The 19,033-nt window shown below is 28.6% G+C and overlaps 4 protein-coding genes across 4 annotated transcripts; 2 read left to right on the forward strand and 2 right to left on the reverse strand.

The window, feature by feature from the left end:
* Positions 1 to 325: 325 nt before the first annotated feature.
* LOC130807739 (probable long-chain-alcohol O-fatty-acyltransferase 5) lies at positions 326 to 1,435 on the reverse strand (the record flags this gene model as incomplete). The annotated part of the gene is made up of 1 exon (XM_057673062.1): positions 326 to 1,435. A coding segment is annotated over exon 1 (1,023 nt), but the record flags the coding sequence as incomplete, so codon positions are not given.
* Positions 1,436 to 6,234: 4,799 nt separating this feature from the next.
* On the reverse strand, positions 6,235 to 7,394 carry LOC130808061 (probable long-chain-alcohol O-fatty-acyltransferase 5). Its single transcript, XM_057673508.1, has one exon. The coding sequence runs from the start codon at positions 7,366 to 7,368 to the stop codon at positions 6,322 to 6,324; it is 1,047 nt and encodes a 348-aa protein (XP_057529491.1). The 5' UTR covers positions 7,369 to 7,394; the 3' UTR covers positions 6,235 to 6,321.
* A 3,852-nt stretch (positions 7,395 to 11,246) lies between these two features.
* LOC130808063 (probable long-chain-alcohol O-fatty-acyltransferase 1) lies at positions 11,247 to 12,695 on the forward strand. The gene has a single exon (XM_057673509.1). The coding sequence runs from the start codon at positions 11,346 to 11,348 to the stop codon at positions 12,336 to 12,338; it is 993 nt and encodes a 330-aa protein (XP_057529492.1). The 5' UTR covers positions 11,247 to 11,345; the 3' UTR covers positions 12,339 to 12,695.
* A 4,444-nt stretch (positions 12,696 to 17,139) lies between these two features.
* Positions 17,140 to 18,413, forward strand: LOC130808064 (probable long-chain-alcohol O-fatty-acyltransferase 5). The gene has a single exon (XM_057673510.1). The coding sequence runs from the start codon at positions 17,215 to 17,217 to the stop codon at positions 18,265 to 18,267; it is 1,053 nt and encodes a 350-aa protein (XP_057529493.1). The 5' UTR covers positions 17,140 to 17,214; the 3' UTR covers positions 18,268 to 18,413.
* The last annotated feature ends 620 nt before the right edge of the window (positions 18,414 to 19,033 follow it).

The raw sequence follows: 19,033 nt of genomic DNA on the forward strand, positions 1-19,033 counted from the left end.
AATCAAGCAAAGAGCACATATTCTCATAATACTACCTCCGTTATTTATAAGATGAGCTAATCAATCCACGTATATAACGCATTTTTCGGTGAGACTATCGTATTTAACAATTTGTCAATAAAATATTATGAAAATTATATCTCTAATCCATCAATATAAGAAAATTTTGGCATCATTACATATCCTTTGACAACAATCTTTTAACAATCAAGTTTTTTAATAACAATTGATTTACTAGTCCACTTTTTTATTATCAAGATGTTAAAAAAAAAAAAAAAAAAAAAAAAAGATGTTATATAAATCAATTGATTTTCTTTATTATTTTCATTATCACTTCTTTTAAACATATTCCAAACTCCATGATATCATCAATTGCTTTCACATCTACATGATTCCTAATTAATGGTGGAAAGAAGAGCCAAAACCCGGTACCCATTACAAACCCGACAGTTAATGGGCCAGAGATAGCCCAATGTAATCTCCATTCCGGGCCCAAATTTCTCTTCACTGCCATCTCCAAAAGAACACATACTCCATGCATGATAAAGAACCACGTGACCTCCCACGTGGGTGGGACACGTGTCACGTTATAATAGATAACCTCATGCATCAAACCAGAAACGACAAAGCATGCCATGACAGCAATTGATGGGGCCCACATACGACCTACAAGTTTGACCGCCGTTAACTTTACCGGAAAGTATACGGTGTGACGTAGTGCATCTGATATCATGAGGTTCCATCTATTCCCCCAAAAATCTTGCAATGATGTAGATATGTAAGGCTCATCAAATGGTGGATCAAGCTCTAACCCTAGTGTGGAGCCCACAAAGGAATGACAGAAACTTAAAACAATATCAATGAACAAATATAATAAACAAGCAAGAATAATCATATTCTTTTTGTGATGGTAAATATAATAATAATAAAATATAATAAATATGATAGTTTTTGACCAAAAATTTAAGGGCAATACATTCTTTGGTGGATGTCCTAAACTACCCTTTTGATCTTTTGATGTATTTTCTTTGATTTTGATGGGAAAAGCACCAAAAATGATAAATCTAAGGAATGATGATTGTGATTGATAAGTTGATAAAGGGCCAAGATTGAAGGTGTACAATAAAAGTTTTGAGTTGGCAATCCATGTGATGAAACCACTAAGGATGACACTTGGGATTGGTCTATAAATAGAAAGTGGGAGGAGGATGAATTGATAAAAAATGGGTATGAGAGAAATGAAACGAAAAATGCCTTTTGGGATCTTAGAGGATATAAAATAAGTGTAAGATAAAGATATAAATACAACTAACCATGCTTTGAAGAAGTTCTTTGTTTCCTCCTCCATTGTTTTTTGGGTGTTCAAAGTGTAATAATCAAAATAGAAGGATTTGGGGCAAGCTTTTTTAAGGGTTGGTCTTCTTATGCCAAGTGTTTTGTGCATAAAAAAATTTGATTATGGTTGGAAAGATGAAAATGTTACTCTTTATATTAAGGTATTTTTGACATGAAAATTATAAAATTGAGTATATTAAGTTAAAGTAATTAAATAATTAAAATAAAAGATAATATAGAGTGTAAAACGGTAGAAAATAAAGTAAATTAATTTAAATAGATTAAAATGAAAAAAAAAAACAAATTAAGGGCGGAATTAGAAAATTACTTCTATATATTATAGTAAGATTATATTGGAATGGTTTTTAAGACTTAATATGGCTAGTTTTTGGGAACTTCTAGGGAAGTAAGTAAAGCCTTTACGTGCATACTTCTCCATCTCTGAGAGTTTGTTACACATGCAAAATATGTAATGAAATCGAAAGAAATATTCACAAAAATTAAGAAAAATATAATGTTTTAAATAGTGAATATATAATTCAATTGAATTAATAATAAATTTGGTAGAAGAAAAATAAAGACTATAAGCATAAAAAAAATTTAAAAGAAAGTTAGTGGAAAAAATATAAGGACCACAACTAATAAATTTTTTTTTATATAAAGTTAGCGGAAAACATGTGAAGGCCATAAGAAATATAAAAAAGTTAAACTGAAGTTAGTGGAATATATATTGGGCCCATAATTATTATAAAAATACTAAAATTAGCATGAATAAGGTTATTATTTTGTTTAAAATTTATGACATAAATAAAAAAATTATTTATGAGAACAACAAATGAAACACTATAACTTTGGAGTATTTAGCAAATTCATCAAATAGTGAAAATGCATGGCAAATGTTTCAATTTTAGAGGGATAAAAGAAGTTTTTGATCCATTGTGTAATAGAGTTTCCCACCTCCTCTCTAAAGTGGTTATATTTTTTTTCTTTTTATTTTCGTAGATTTTATTTTTAGGAATATTTTATCTTTAACAATGATTTTATTATATCTTATAATATTATCTATAAATTTATTTTCTTTTCGCATTTAAATTTAATCTACCTATTTATTCAATTTACTTGTTTATTAGAAAATTTATTATTTTATTGTATTACTAGAATGAAAATCCGTACAATGCACAAATTTTTTTTGTATTTGTATATATAAAAATGAGATTTTCAAAATAATTCAAATATAAATAAATTATAGGAGAAATTATCGTGAAGAATGTCATCTATTGCTCATGTATGTGGATATATAATCTTTAGTATTGATTATTTTTAATTCAACCTTTTTATACTCTTAAGCACATTTTAACCTGTTACTGTGAGTACCTATTAGCCGTTTATACTCACTTTTTTTTCCTCTTTATCCTTTATTATTGGTCTATCCTTACTCCTCTTTGATGGTAGATACCTATAATAGCTGGTTAAAATGGAGCAATGGATGCTGTTAGTAAAAAAATATACAAAGACTGAATTATTTTAAAATAATCAATAGTAGAGTTCATTCACTGCAAATGAAAAATAGGTGGAATTATTTATTTTAAAACAAGTTTTCCTAAATTTTATTTGTCAAGTTTCATTATTTTTAATATAAAAATGTGATAATCTCTATAATAATAATGTATCAGTTTGAGATTAGAGAATTAAATTTGAAGATAAAATATATTCATGTGAGATCGCATTTAATTCGTTTTAATGTATACTTTTTAATTATGTATTTTTTAAAATTTATCATGTGTATCTACTGATATTGAGATTTAAAATTTTCTTTAAAAATTTTCAAAAAATAAACAATAACAACAAAAAAGAACGGAGGGATTATTATAAATTTAGCATACTATTACCTAAATTATTGCTTTAGTGACCAAATAAATTGTTATGAGTGGATGTAATATTACATTATTTGAGATTCATAGACCTGTATATATTTTTTGAATTCATGTTTTATTTCTTGTAATTACGAATAAAATTGTTGTGAAAAGATTTTACATACTTCATCTGTTTTTTTACTTGCTCCCAAATCAACTTTTAAAGTGTTGATTGTTTTAAATATTGTGGCTATGATACAAGAAAAAATCATATTCATGTGAAATCTTATTTTATTCTTTTCAACGCATATTTTCATAATACCAAGTTTTTTATAATTTATTGCTGAAAAAAAGATTGACCTTAAATTTTTTTCTGGAGATATACATTTTCCTGGGGAGTCAGATAAAATATCCTGACATAGTGGCATTTTGATACCACCAGGCAGAACAAATTCCAAGGACTCAAAAGATTTGAAAAATTGGATTTATGTCCAACGGATCACCCCTACTAAGAAAAAATCTTTTGTTTTGGTTCGACCCGTAGCCCATATGAAATAACGTACGGTATCAATTTAACTACACTTTTCCCTTAGTATTTGTTGCAGGAAAGGGATAATGTGCAATTTCGAGTTGTCAATTATATCCTTTATGGAAATGGCAAAACCACTCGAGAAATTTTTGACACAAATATTCAATTAATGCGTACTTGTTTGGTATTGAATTGGAATCAAAATAAAAAAGTTCTTCTATTGAAGAGGCCAAACAATCGACTAATGCATTAAATTACATAAAAAGGTATTTGAGTGCAAAGAGAAGAACGTGAAGAAAGTATATTAATTGATACTCATAAATATATCTATTATTTTAATTCAAATTTTGATCTTAAATATTGTTGTTCGGGACTATACTGTTTTATTTTATGTTGATTAGGACTTGAAATGACGTAACCTAAGCATAAAGGAGCAATAATATTTGACAAAGCTCTCAAGGGTTGTAATTTGTCATTTTTCAGTTCTTTTATCAAATTATATACCAGTTTATTCTTTTATCAAATTATATACTAGTATAGAAACTTGTATAATGCACAAATTTTATTAGTATGTAAGTACATATAAATATAAATTTCAAAAAAATAAGATGCAATTACGTCATATCATTATCAATTTATAATATTGTAATGAAATGTATTATAAAATTATCATTATCAAATTATTATAAAAGATATACATTCCTATGTAAAATAGTTAATTTTTTACAATTAAACTATTACCTGTAAACTAGTTGCCACCAAATCATACATAATTGTTATGTAAAGTTTTCAAAAAAATTTTAAGTAGTTATATATATTTGATATGATAAAATGTTTTTAAAACTTAACTTTAATATCTAAAATCATAACTAATATAATAAATATTTTTGAATGTCACACAATTATTTTTTATCCTCTTAAAATACTTTATTTAGCAAAATTATAAAGCCGCCATTTAAAAAATTTTATTTTTATTATACCATATGATAATAATCAACCATTTAAATAATCAAATAAAATTATAAAAAAAAAAAAAAAAAAAGTCCTACTCCGTAGCAAGAGCAACGAGGCTATTGGATAAAAGTGTCCTTATTTTAAGGGAACCATCAAACATGTATTATACATGATGCATGTGTAAGAATACCGCACGTAAAATGCATCTTTGCGTTTCATGTGCCATACAATATGCAGTAAACAAACCACTACATTTATCTGGTGTGTCATACGTGCATATGTTGTTTTTAATGATCGAACAAAATTTTATGTGACCTACATTTTTAATTTAATTTTTATCCAATTCGTTTTATATTATTGGATAAATATTTAAGTTTGAAATATCCATATATGAAGAGAGAATTTAAATATTATTTTTTTATGAATAATATAGAAGTTAAAATATATCTATGAGATCTTGTTAGTCTTGTACAAAATTTTTATATATATTTCTCATATTCATGAGATCTGACCCTAGTATGGACAGACTCCATTGGCTTGTCGAGGCACCCCTAATGCACCCCTCGTCTTGCTTCACCCATTGATCGAAACCTCAAGTATTCACTCCTCCATGCACACCATTATTACCTTTTAATGTGTATGCCATTGTGCAATTGTGAGAGCAATGAAAAGATTAAATTCTTCTCCCACACAACGCGATTTGTTACTTGGTATATAATATTGTTATAAAAGTATGATGATCGTCTCTCAAAGAGACGAGCTAAAAACATCAAGCTTATATTCTTATTTTCTTTTTGATTTGTACTAGTTGGGCTATTTAGCCCATATATCTAATACGTCTCTCAAAGATACTGTCTCTTATAATAATTTGTTTAATACTCAAGCTATGTGTTTGGCTAAGCTCATTAGGATTGTATATTGTATCCATATATAGTTGATGAATGAATGATAAATACACACCATGATAATTAGTCCTTGTCATGTTTTTAGAGATGGATTAAATCAAAAACCATTAGTTAAGCAGTCATTAGATGGTTGTTTATTCTTTATGAAGTTCGTTATATAATTCTACCTTTATACGTTGTTTTTTTGATAAATAATAATTTTTTTCATCGCTCTATTTACACTATATAATTCAAAAGTTCTCAAATATTTAAATGACACAAATTCTAAATTGTATGGACATAAATTTAAATTAAAGAGAACGAAAAAATAATAGTAAAAGCTATAATTAATGTAAATTGTATCTACTTGTGAAAGTAAGGTTGAGTAGTACTCATAAAGTTTTGCCATAAAACTATTTCTTATATAGTTAATTATTTAATGCTTCATGTAATTCTATTTAAATACTCGACAATTTGATATTAACCCGACTTTATAATCAAATTCATCTTCAAACCCAATTTTCAAATGACTTTAAATTTATGTAAAACTCAATATGAACATTAGACGAATTTAAACCGTCTCAAAATACCTTTTCTCAACCCATATAAACACCTCTACTTAAAAACTACTTTTCTGAGAAGTGTAGTATACAGCTGGTGGCAACTCTTAAATCTCTAAACTCATCAATATAAGAAACTTTTTTTTGGCATTATTACAAATCTTTTGACAATAATGAAACACTTTAATGAATTAATCAAATAAAAATTAATAAATAACAAATTCATTTTTTATCTTCATAATAATTTCTTTAAAATAATTTCCCAAGCACATAATGTCTTCAGTTGCTTTAACGTCAACATGATTTCTCATTAACTGAGGAAAGAAGAGCCAAAACCCGGTACCCATCACTAACCCAACCGTTAACGGGCCAGAAATAGCCCAATGTAACCTCCATTTCTGGCCCAAACTTCTCTTTACCACCATCTCCAAAACAACACATACTCCATGCAAGACAAAAAACCACGTGACTTCCCATGTGGGAGTCACACGTGTCACGTTATAGTAGATGAGCTCGTGCATCAAACCAGAGACAACAAATGAAGCCATGACACCTGACAATGAAGCCCATCTACGACCAACAAATTTGACTGCCGTTGACTTAACGGGTAAGTATACGGTGTGACGCAGTGTATCTGATATTATGCGGTTCCACCTCCTCCCCCAAAAATTTTGCAATGATGTAGATAGGTAAGGCTCATCGGACGGTGATTCTAGCTCCAACCCAAGTGTGGACTCCACAATTAGATCACATACACCAAAAACAATATCAATGAACAAATACATCAAACAACAAAGTATGATCATACTCTTGTTGTATTTATAAATAGCTTCCAAAATCACAAAAATGATAATTTTTGACCAAAAATTCAAGGGTAATACTTTATTGTATGAATTTACTAAACCATCCTTTTGATCATTTGATGTATTTTCTTTGACTTTGATGGGGAAAGCCCCAAAAAAGATGAATCTAAGGAATGAAGAATGTGATTGATTCGATGATAAAGGGCCAAGATTGAAGGAGTACAATAAGAGTCTTGAGTTGGCGATCCATGTGATAAAACCACTAAGGATTATATTTGGGATTGGTCTATAAATAGAAAGTGGGAGAAGAAAAAAGAGATAGAAAATGGGTAAGAGAGAAATGAAACGAAGAATACCTTTGGGGATCTTAGAGGCTATAAAATAAGAGTAAGAAAGAGATGCAAAAACAACTAACCATGCTTTGAAGAAATTCTTGGCTTCCTCTTCCATATTTTTGGGTGTTTAGATTTAGATTGGTGATTATTGGCAAGTTTATTTATGAGGTTTGGAGAATTGTAGATAACTTTCTTTATTTATTTAATTTTTTATCATAACTAAGTTGTGTATTATTCTTCCCATTCATGTTAATTGTACCATTTGATTTTTTAATACTATTTATCAATCACTTTTAATTTATAATTTTATTTTTAATTTAAATGTCAAAATATAATCAGGTTAAATCTTATTTATTTCATCCTAAGCTATATTTTATTACCATTAATTATGTATATAATTTTTAAATATAATTAAATTAGTGTATTAGATAGAGAGTAAAAATCCCATAAGATAATTAATGTGAGTTTGAGAGAATATTAAGTTGGTGGAATATTAAGAAAAAGTTATCGAAAAAAAGTATCTATCTATAACTATTACATCACTATTTAGTATCTATCTATAACTATTATATCACTATTTAATGTTGTTTACGTCTCATAATCTCAACAAAATTTTTCACTCCAAAACTCAATAATGATTTCATTGTTATTATGACTAATATTTATATCTTTGAGTTTATTATTTTCTAACTATGATTAAAATGTTATCCATATTGATTGTTTTTATAATTTTTAGGTCACATCGTTTAATATATTAGAAAACCAAATATTTTATTTTTCTTAATTTTATTTATTAGATGAGTATTATTTGAGTGTATTGGATATTTTGAGATGATTAAAAGATAATATACTTTTATTTAGATTTTTTTTATTCATACTATTGGTTACTTAAATGCAATGCATAACTCTAATATGATTTAGTTTGACTATCTTTATGCAAGTTACTTATATTTTATATGACAAATAAAATTTTTTTGTTTAAACTTTTATAACATAATTTTACATAAATATTTATGTTAAATTTGATTTTGAAGTGTGTTATTAATAGTTGTAATACTTTATATAAATTAATGTAATATTTGTTTTTGTTAGCATAAATTGGTATGTTATTTTTTTATTAATAATACTCATAATTTTGTATTGTATATTTTATGTACGAACCATTTGCCCTTTTATTTAAAATAAACAAATAGAAGTATAAATATAATTATATTAAATATATAATCAAATTGTTTTTCATTTGTTGTGATTTATTTGTCATGAGCTAAATTTTCACAATCATCTACGCGCACAATACAACGTATGATACAAATCAAACAATGTATGTAATGTATACAACTATTCAGAGTGAAATGTGATATAACTATAACGTAAAATTTATTTCTTAAAATTTTAATTTTTTAAATGATACAAATATGTTAAAAAATTTAATAAAACCGTACATGGCACGGTATTGAAAATAAGAGAGATTATATTTTAATTAATGGAAATTTCGAGGATGGTGACTGGTGAGAATACTTTTAAATGAATGATTATAATCATATTAAAAAAATGTATGCGAGAAATTGGCACGAAGTCATATCAGGAGCGACCAATGATTTAAGACTCTAATTTTTTGAAAGCTTAATTTCTTAAAAAAAAGTCATAAGGAATAGTCTCTTCAATTTAGCACCAACGTTTTATTTGGTTTTTAGACATTATTTATCTCTTATTTTTAATTTGTATTTCACTATTAATCTACAAGTTAAAATATAGTATTACGGGATCTTGTTTGATTTGTCTTAATGTAAAAATTATTCATATTAACTTTTCATAATTTTTAATAATACATAATTAGGAATATTAAAAATTAAATAAGTGTGGATACACATGGAAGCTTCAAGCCAAATTGATTAATTTAATTGTTGTCTTGTGCTTACATGTAGTTTGAATGTCATTTTCTGTTTAGGGAAAAGGGAAAATAAATAAACATAGCAGTAAATGCTATCATCAACAAATAATTTAACAAAAATAGGGGAAAATTTTAGGGGTCGTCCTTATAAAATCCTATTAGATTAAAAAATTTATTGGTTGATGTTACCTTGTGTAGCAAATAAAATTAATCAACTTGTTATTTATTTTATTATTTTATTTTTGTGGTCAATGCGGTCTATATTTCAATCGTGATAAATATAAGAATCTTTACAATATGGTTGCGATAAGGTGATGTGATTTTGCTTTTACACTATAAACCAAAATTAAATAGAGTTATCAAAGAATGAATCTCATGTTAGATTAAAGAATTGGAATAAGATGAATCAAACAAAATTTCACTTGACTATGGTTTAATTTATAGATTAAAAATAATTAATCACAAATTAAGAATGGTGAATGAATAGTGTCATATATTCAAATGTTGCAATTGATATAAAATGGGGAAGTACTTCCTCCGTTTCCATATTAGTTGCAACATTAATATAAATAACACTATTTATAAATTATTCTTAATTTATGATTAGTTTTTAATCTATAGGTTAAAATATAGTTAGGTGAGATTTTGTTTGATTCGACTAATTACAAAGATAATTAATATTAAAATTTTATAATTTTTATTGTACATAATTAAAAATATTAAAAATTAAATTAGTGTATTGGATTGTATGAAAAACAAATATTACAAGTAAATTAAAAGGAAAAATGCAATAATTAGCATACCACGTGGATCTGCAAAATAAAATGATTTATTGACCTGTATATATTGTCAGTCTGTATGATCAGTACTTACACCATGCTGCTATTCTGAAATTTGTATGGTATACCATTTTCCTTCTCCATTAATTCTCCCATCTGTTCCGCTTTTATCATAACATTTCTATCCCTAAATTTTTGGCGTTGTGAAATGAACTGCGAGAATATAAATGGGACAGAGTTCCAACTGTTGCCTTAATTAATTTGATCGGTGGAATATAATATGAGTTTTCAGCTAATTTACTTTTTAAATTATTACAACTCATCACTTAAATAGCGAAAATATAAATGAAAATATCGACAATCATTCCCATTTTAAATTTACGTTTCAAAAGATTGAGATTAATTATATAAATTAATAAATTAATTTTTAGAGTTAGTTCTTGTATGGACTTAATGTATAATATAATAAAGTGCATACCAACATTAACTATAAGGAGTGTGAACTTATGAGTAAAAGATTAAGGGTGCATAATAATATTGAAGACTAAGTCCATTTACACTTATATCAATTTAAATAATCGTCCGTATTGATTCTCTTTTGTTATTCATTTTAGTTTTCAACCATCCTGACTTTTAAACTTAAATTTTTCATATGATTTTTTTGGTTGTCTTCGATTTTTCTCCTCTTCGTTCAAATCTCCCAACTTTCAACTTATTATTTTCCTTATCGATTCTCTTATGCTTTATGGTTTCATATGTCCAAATCACCTTAGATGATTCTCTTTCATTTTATCCTCAGTAGTTGTCACACCTCAATTTTCTCTTATCTCTTAATTCCAAATTCTATCCCTCAAAGTATACTCACTCATACTTCTAAACATTCTCTGTTTTGCTACTAGCTTCCTACAATGATCATTTATAAAAGCCCAACATTTTAATCTATATAGCAGTGCTAGCCTAATAGACGCCTAATATTACATTCTCTATAGGCTATAGCTTTAGGGGCTTATCTTGATCACATAATAAACAAGTGGTCGGTCTCTATTTTTTCCACGCGCCTGCACTTATTTTTATTGATTTCATCCAGCTGGATATCCCTACTACTCTGAAATAATGAAAACTTCCACTTGAAATGATTTCTTTTTCTTCTAGTGTCTTGTGTTATCTCATTTATACCAAAATTATACTTTATATATCCCGTCTTATTTTGACTTAACTTAAACGGTTAAACCCTCATGACTTCAACCCTTGTCACCATATATTGTGATTAACATAGCCAAATTATTGGTAGAAGAAATGGTTTTAGAAACTTAGAGAGGTCCCAATGCAACCTCGCCCATTCATTCTAGCATTTAAACCATACAAGTATAAAAACATAGTTTTGCATAGCTACAAAATTGGCTAATCCACTACCCCAAAAAAATGGGAGAAGAAACACAAAATTTTCTCAAGGCATGGCTAGTAATTTTTGCATCACTCTCTTATGCTTACTTCATAACTTCAAAACTTCCTAAAGGAAAATTTAGGGTTTTCACTCTCCTACCCATTTTCTCTCTCTTTACCATCCTCCCACTTTCTCTCTCTAGACCAATTCCTATTACTATTTCAAGTTGGTTTATTACATGGTTAGCTAACTTTAAACTACTTCTTTATTGCTTTGATCTTGGTCCATTATCAACCCAAAATACATTTAGTATGTTCATTTTACTTGCTTCTTTTCCCATTAAACTAAAGGGAAAAGACCCACCAAATTATACCCGACCCGAAAAAGTTATCCCTCCAAATAATTGGGTTAAATCTTTATTTTTTGCTCTTTTTATATATATTTATGACCGTACTAAAAATTGGGTTATGTATGGTTTTGCATTATATCTTTTTATTGATATTTGTTTTGCAATTTGCACATTTTTTCTGGCCCCACTTGGGTTGGAGCTAGAAGAACCGTCCGACGAACCTTTTGCATCATCATCGCTACAAGATTTTTGGGGTAGAAGATGGAACCGCATGGTATCCGATGCACTGCGTGACACCATATACTTTCCAGTGAAGTCATTTTGTGTTAGCTATATGGGCCTGAATTGGGCCCAAGCTGTGGGTACAATGGCTAGTTTTACTGTATCTGGGCTTATACATGAGCTTATGTACTATGACGTGATACGTGCGAAACCCACGTGGGAAGTCACGTGCTTCTTTGTGTTACAAGGGTTGTGTGTGGTTTTGGAGGTGGCTGTAAAGAGAAAATTGGGCTGGAAGAGGAAGTTTCATTGGGCCATTACAGGCCCATTAACAGTTACATTTGTGATGACTATGGGTTATTGGTTGTTCTACTTGCCACTTTATAGGAACCATGTTGATGCCAAGTCAATTGAGGATGTTAAAGCATTTGTCAAGAATTTGAAAAAGGTTTTTACTTGAAGATCTTGAAATCAAACATCAGGGGCGGAGCTATCAGTGGGCGAAGGTTATTTCCGTCCATCAATCAAAATATAATATGTAAGAAATATTTGGCTTACGAATATTTAACTATACATCATTTAAGTCACAATATAACTTGTTGATTTCGCTTTCAACATATAATGTTTCTTAATTATTATGAATGTCTAGTAATTTTGATTTCCTTTAACTCAAAAATTATTTTGTAATGTTGATATGATAAATTTCGTCCCCTTCACCTGAAGTCCATACTTGGCATCTAAATAGAAGTATTATTTGAAGCATATTACTTTATTAAAGTTTTTTAATTGTAAACTATCAATTAAATCTATATGTTTTGTTTATATTTTAAAATTGTTTCATAAAAAAATTCTATGGTGATGAGAATATTTGATGTATTGTAGGAAAATACAATTGAGGATAATAGGATATCATAAGGATGTATGTTGTGAAGTTTTTTTTTTTTTTTTTTTCTATACTTGTGAATTTAGTATTTTTAAAATTGTTCCACGCTATATATTGTTGTTAGTAGTAAATTTTAAATGATATTTGAATTATTTATGTATGTATGTTGTTAGTAGTAAAAACTTACATATTATATTGTTATAGAACTGAAACTAATTAGGTTATGGAAGATGTTGCATAAAATAAATATTTCTATTAGGGAAGATGTTGCACTAATTAGAAACTTGGAAGATGTTGATTTGCCATGTTAGTTATACACTTATAGTTAGGGATGATCATGGGACGGATCTGGAGCGGGTCCAGTCAGAATCGGATCCGGATCCTATATTTTTTATTAGATCTAGATTTAGATTCGAACCCTAAAGGTCTAAAATTTTCAGACCCAAACCTAGACCCAGACTCATCAACCCAGACCCTGCAGATCTGATGGGTCTAGAGTCCTTAAAGGGTCTAAATAATACTCTCTTTAATTTGTCAAGTTTGAGCGTTTTATAAGTCATTATATTTACGTATTTTTGTAAAGGGCGTAATAACATATTTTACAAATATTTAATACTAATTTGACATTTATAGCGTCATCCTATAAGAAATATGAAACAATTATATAACTTACCGTTGACAAGAACGATACGACCGATTAAAAAAATCTGAAGCTGAATGGATCCGAGTTCCAACTGAATAAGAATGGTCTTGGACCATATAGATTATAGGTGTCATTAATTTTAAGCTAATACTTGAGTCAATATACTTACTGAATTATACTACTATCTAGATCATAAACATGCAAACAATGAATGATAGAGGAGCAATCAAAATCTGAGATTTTCATCCTATTAATTAATTAACTAGCATTAATATGAGGCCTTCTAACGGTGAGGCAACTTGAAAACAAAAAACCCATAAGCTAAAAGTTGTAATTATTGGGCTATTTAACCCGATGTATGAAGAATGTCTTACCATAAAACCATCTCATACAAGAATTTGTGAACATTTAGTGTATATTAAATCCTAAAAATTATCACTAAGTACTACAAATTGTAGTGGGACAAAGTGTACTAAACATACAAGGTCTAATGGCGTCATAGGGACAAAGTGTACTAAAAATGTGCCTTTTCGTATTCTTTGATCAATGAGCATTGAATTTTATTTTTGTTCAACTTTGATTATGGAGTTACAAGTGACTTAATAGTGTGAATAATACTCATAAATACCATAGTTATAATGGTATTGATTGATGGTCATTATATTTGATCATCAATGGGTGACTAAATATCCATATCCCTTTCGTATACTTGAACTAGTATAAATAAAGGCTTGGGGAAGGATGTCACTTACACCCCATTTATGAATTCTTATATCCTTGCTTTCTCTCTTACTAGTGTTCTTTCAAAAAGAGTTATAAACTTTTTGTTAGAACTTTTAAAGTTTATAATTTATCAAACACTTTGTTGTTAAGTTTCATACCCTAAGTACTAAGGATGCGTTGTGTTATTTGTATCCCATTGTGAATTTCTAAGTCAAAACCCAAGTATCTTTGTGGGGGAAATATCACAAAAGGAAAGTGATTACGCGCCTACAAGTATCAAGTTTTCGGGTAACGGTTGTCGTTACAAAGATCATCTTCAAGTTATTTTTTAGTGTTTTTGTGTAAGTTTATTTTAGCCATCAACAAAGGAAAATACAAACTCCCATATTGCAATTTTTATTTGCATTATTATTTCTTAATATAATTAAATGTGTCAATCTAAACTCAACTGTTTATTAAATGATTTAGGTTAAGGAGAAAATTTCAAATCTGAAATAAACTTGGATAACTCATCTAATTATACGAGTTAATTTCGAGTCAAATCATTCAGTATAACATGATCATATTTCAATTATTTTTTTTTTATTTTTCGTAGCAGATACAAAATAAATACTTCCTCTGTTCTGTAATAGATGCTACATTAGCATGGGCACACAAATTAAGAAATTTGCTCACCTACAGTGTAGCTTACTGTTCACATTATAGGGTATAATATTTTATTATTGTTAATTGAAAAAGAAACAGAAAAAGATAATGAACTAATATTGATTAACAGAAGTATTAGTTTACATAATAAAATCAGAATGTCATTTACAAAAATAGGAAAAAATTGATCAAAGTTAGTTAACATAACAAAATTCAGAATGTGAATATCAGAAGTAATAAGTTTACATAATAAAAATCAGATCATCATTTTCGGAATTTAAAACTAATCAAAAACATAATCAAAAAATAACATAATCAAAATCATAATCATATTAAAATAAACATGAGAAAAAAAAACAGAGCAGATCCAACTTTAAAAAAATTGAAATAAGAACAACATGCAACAATATCGTAAATGAAACCAGATCTGGTAAAGGACTAAAATCAGATCATGATTTTGGGATTAAAAACATCTCAAAAATATAATCAAAAAATTAACATAATCAAAATCATAATCTTATTAAAATAAACATGAAATAGAAAAAAACAAAGCAGATCAAAGTTTAAAAAAATCAAAATAAGAACAACATGCAAGAGAATCATTAATGAAAACAGATTTGATCAAGTACTAAAACCAGATCATTATTTTCGGATCAAAGCATACCAGATGACGCTTAAAGAGAAATATAGATCATTGTAAAACCGAAATAGATCAAAGCAAAGAGTATAAAGAATATGCCAGAAGAACTAGAGAAATCGGAAAACCCAGATGTAAAGCTTTAACCAAATACAAAACCAAAGATCAGAAACAAAACCAAATCTAATCCTTTTTTTCGTCAAATATAGTGAAAGAAAACCAAAGAAATGAAATCAGAAACAAAGCCAAAGAGTTTAGGATTAAGAGTTTTCAAGAGATTGGTTAGAGAAAGAGAGAATGAGAGAGAGAGAGGGGGGGAACGGCAAGGACTAGAAATGTGACTAGGGTTAGGAGTGGGTAGGGGTTAGTTTATATAAGAAATTAATCAACGGTTAGATCAAGACCAAAAAAATCCAACGGTTGATATCAATCCCACCATTAATATTAAGAAGTTGGAAAGGTTTGTTTAAATGGGAGAAATAATTAATTGAGATAGTGTATTTAAATGGAGGAAATAATTAATTGGGATGGTGGGTTATGAGAGATTAGGTGAGTTTTTAATGAGAATAATAAATATGGAGGGAATATTAATTTTAATTGGGAATAGATAAAGATTAAATAATAGTAGGTAAAAAAGTTAAAGAGGTATAGAGTAGGATAAAAATAGGAGTAGGTAGAATTTTAAATGATTGTTTTATTACTAAAAATGGAAATGTAGCAAGTAATATGAAATTGCCAAAAATGGAATATGTAGCAAGTATTATGAAACGGAGGAAGTAACTCATAAACTAAAAGTTTAAAACTAAGGCATAAAAAAATCAAATATAGTCAATATTAAAACTCTTACATGGAAATAAAAAAACTTCAAAGGGGTTAAGTAGGCCGATCAAAATCAGGTTGGTCATATCTATTAAACATATTAGATTAAAATAATGATTTTTGACTTAATTAACTAAACAGTTAAGTAGGTCGACCTGATATGTGGTCTCGCACGCATACTTATAGTATTGCTACTCCAAAACCAAGTCTACTAGATTGAATTATATGTTTTTAACCCAATCTTTTGACCTTTTTATTGAGTACCAAATCATCAACTAAAGCATTCAACAAACATATGCTCTACCAAGTGCGCACAGACTGTCATTAAGCTAGTTATGAACATCATGTCCAATGTCCACGATGAAGGACAGAAATAACATTTATAAATTATTTCTTATTCGTTCTAAATTGTCTACTCTGACAGAATATATTTTACCAATATAATAATTTTATCATTAATATCCCTAAAAAATTGTAAAAAATTGAAATTAAATAATCTTTATAATGAAAACAATTAAACAAGATCCCATTTAACTATATTATAACTTATATATTAAAAATAAACTGCAACTTATAAAAGTGATTAATTATCAGTGTTAAAAGTTAAATGTGAATAATAACTTAAATAGGATGTCATAGAATCAACAATATAAAATAAAATAGTTTTTGTTTATTAATTTATATATGTCTCAATTTTGGATCCAAAAAACGTACACTTTTATAGAATTACAACGTGGCCGGTTACTACTGAATCGACAAATACAACTGGACAAACTTAAATATTCAACCTACATTAACTTAAATAATAGTATTGTTTTTATTATATTAGTATTAATAATTTAATTATTAATTTAAACTTTTAGTAGAATTACTTTAGATATGTAAGCAATATATTGCATATTTAAATGTATATATACATTTAGAGACTTTTGATTATTTTTGAAACAAAACTAGCAAAAAAAAAATCCTGCAAAACTAAGCCAAAAATGGAGGAAGAAGAAGGGTTGATTATAGCTTTCATTAAGGTATGGTTAAAAGTCTTAATCTCTCTCATTTATGCTTATTTCATTGTTTCAAAGCTTCCTAAAGGCAAATTTAGGGTTTTCTCTCTCCTACCCATTTTCTCTCTCTTCACTATCCTCCCATATTCTCTCTCTACCCCAACAACTGCTGGTTTAACTGGTTTTTTCATTACTTGGCTTGCAAACTTCAAACTTGTTCTTTTTTGTTTTGATCTTGGCCCTTTATCTCAAGATTTAATTAAAAATTCTTTATTTTATTTTATTTTAATTTCTTCTTTTCCTATTAAAATTAAGCAAAATGGGAATTACCCAATTACCCATACCCAAAAAAATAACCCAAAACTACCCCTTAATTTATGGTCAAAATTATTGATTTATATTTTGCTTGTTTTTGGTGCTTTTTTGTGTAATTATAACCAAGTTTTGAACCAAAATATTCTTTTAGGTATTTATTGTTGTGTAGTTTACTTAAATTTAGAGATTGTTATGGGATTTTGCAACAAATTGGTGGGGTCCATTCTTGGGATGGAGTTGTGTCCACCCTTTGATGAACCTTATTTATCAACATCATTGCAAGATTTTTGGGGGAGGAGATGGAACCTCATGGTATCAGATGTACTGCGACATACCATATATTTTCCCACAAGGGCATATTGGGAAATTCATATAGGGAAGAAATGGGCTCAAATTGTAGCTACTTTGGGTGCCTTTATTGTGTCTGGTTTGATGCATGAGTTGTTGTTCTTCTACATCACACGTGCTAGTCCCACGTGGGAGGTCACGTGCTTCTTCTTGCTTCATGGGGTGAGTTTGGTTGTTGAGATTGGGCTTAAAACGGAATTGGGCTTTGGAGGTTTACATTGGGCCTTGGCTGGTCCATTAACTATTGGGTTTGTGATGGCTACTGGGTTTTGGTTGTTCTTTCCTCAACTTGTGAGAACCAAAGTTGATGTTAGATCCCTTGAGGAAATTAAGGCTGTAAGTAGCTTTATTAAGGGTGTATTAGGAATCAATTAATTGTTTTCAAGAATGTAATTTGTTTTTAAGGTTAGAATTGTATAACAAACTTGTTCATGATCAAATTCTTTCAATCAAAGTAGTCCTCAAGAACTATTTAACGAACTCTTTGTGTATTTGATTAAATACTTATTCGACAATTTTAACGAAACGAACTTGACACTTAGATGGTCAAACTATCTAATCATATAATGTTAAGTAAATTATTTGGTTTAAGAAACTTATTATTAGAGGTGTTTATTAGGTTGATCGGGTCGGTTTCGGACAGGTGTTATTCGGTTCGGTTGCATTTTGAATTGGTTATTTTTCGGCAGTGTGTTACAACGGGTCACATTCGGGTCGAGTCGGTTAGTCACGGTTCGGTTGGAGATCGGTTATTCAAGCTATCGGGTTAGCATCAGTTGAAGTTCGTGTCGAGTGTCAATCGGTATCGGGTTGTCATCGATTACTAATTGGTTCGGTTTTTTCGGGTACAGATCGGGTTTGAGTGTTTTTTTTCGAGTAGTTATCAGTTACGGATAACTATTGATCGGATCAATATCGAAATAAGTTAATAGTCGGGTTTTTAATTGATGTATGCTTATTTACTTACGAAAAATAATTACCGATTGTTTTATCAGATATAGCAGATAGGGGTGTCAAACAGGTCGGGCTGGGTCATATTCAGGTTCGGGTCATATATAAATGGGTCAATAAACCCTTGACCTGAACCTGACCAATTTAATTAAATCATTTAATTAAATGGGTCAAAAATTGAAACCCCGAC

This window comes from Amaranthus tricolor, chromosome 3 (genome assembly GCF_026212465.1).
Source record: "Amaranthus tricolor cultivar Red isolate AtriRed21 chromosome 3, ASM2621246v1, whole genome shotgun sequence".
Lineage (NCBI taxonomy): Eukaryota > Viridiplantae > Streptophyta > Magnoliopsida > Caryophyllales > Amaranthaceae > Amaranthus > Amaranthus tricolor.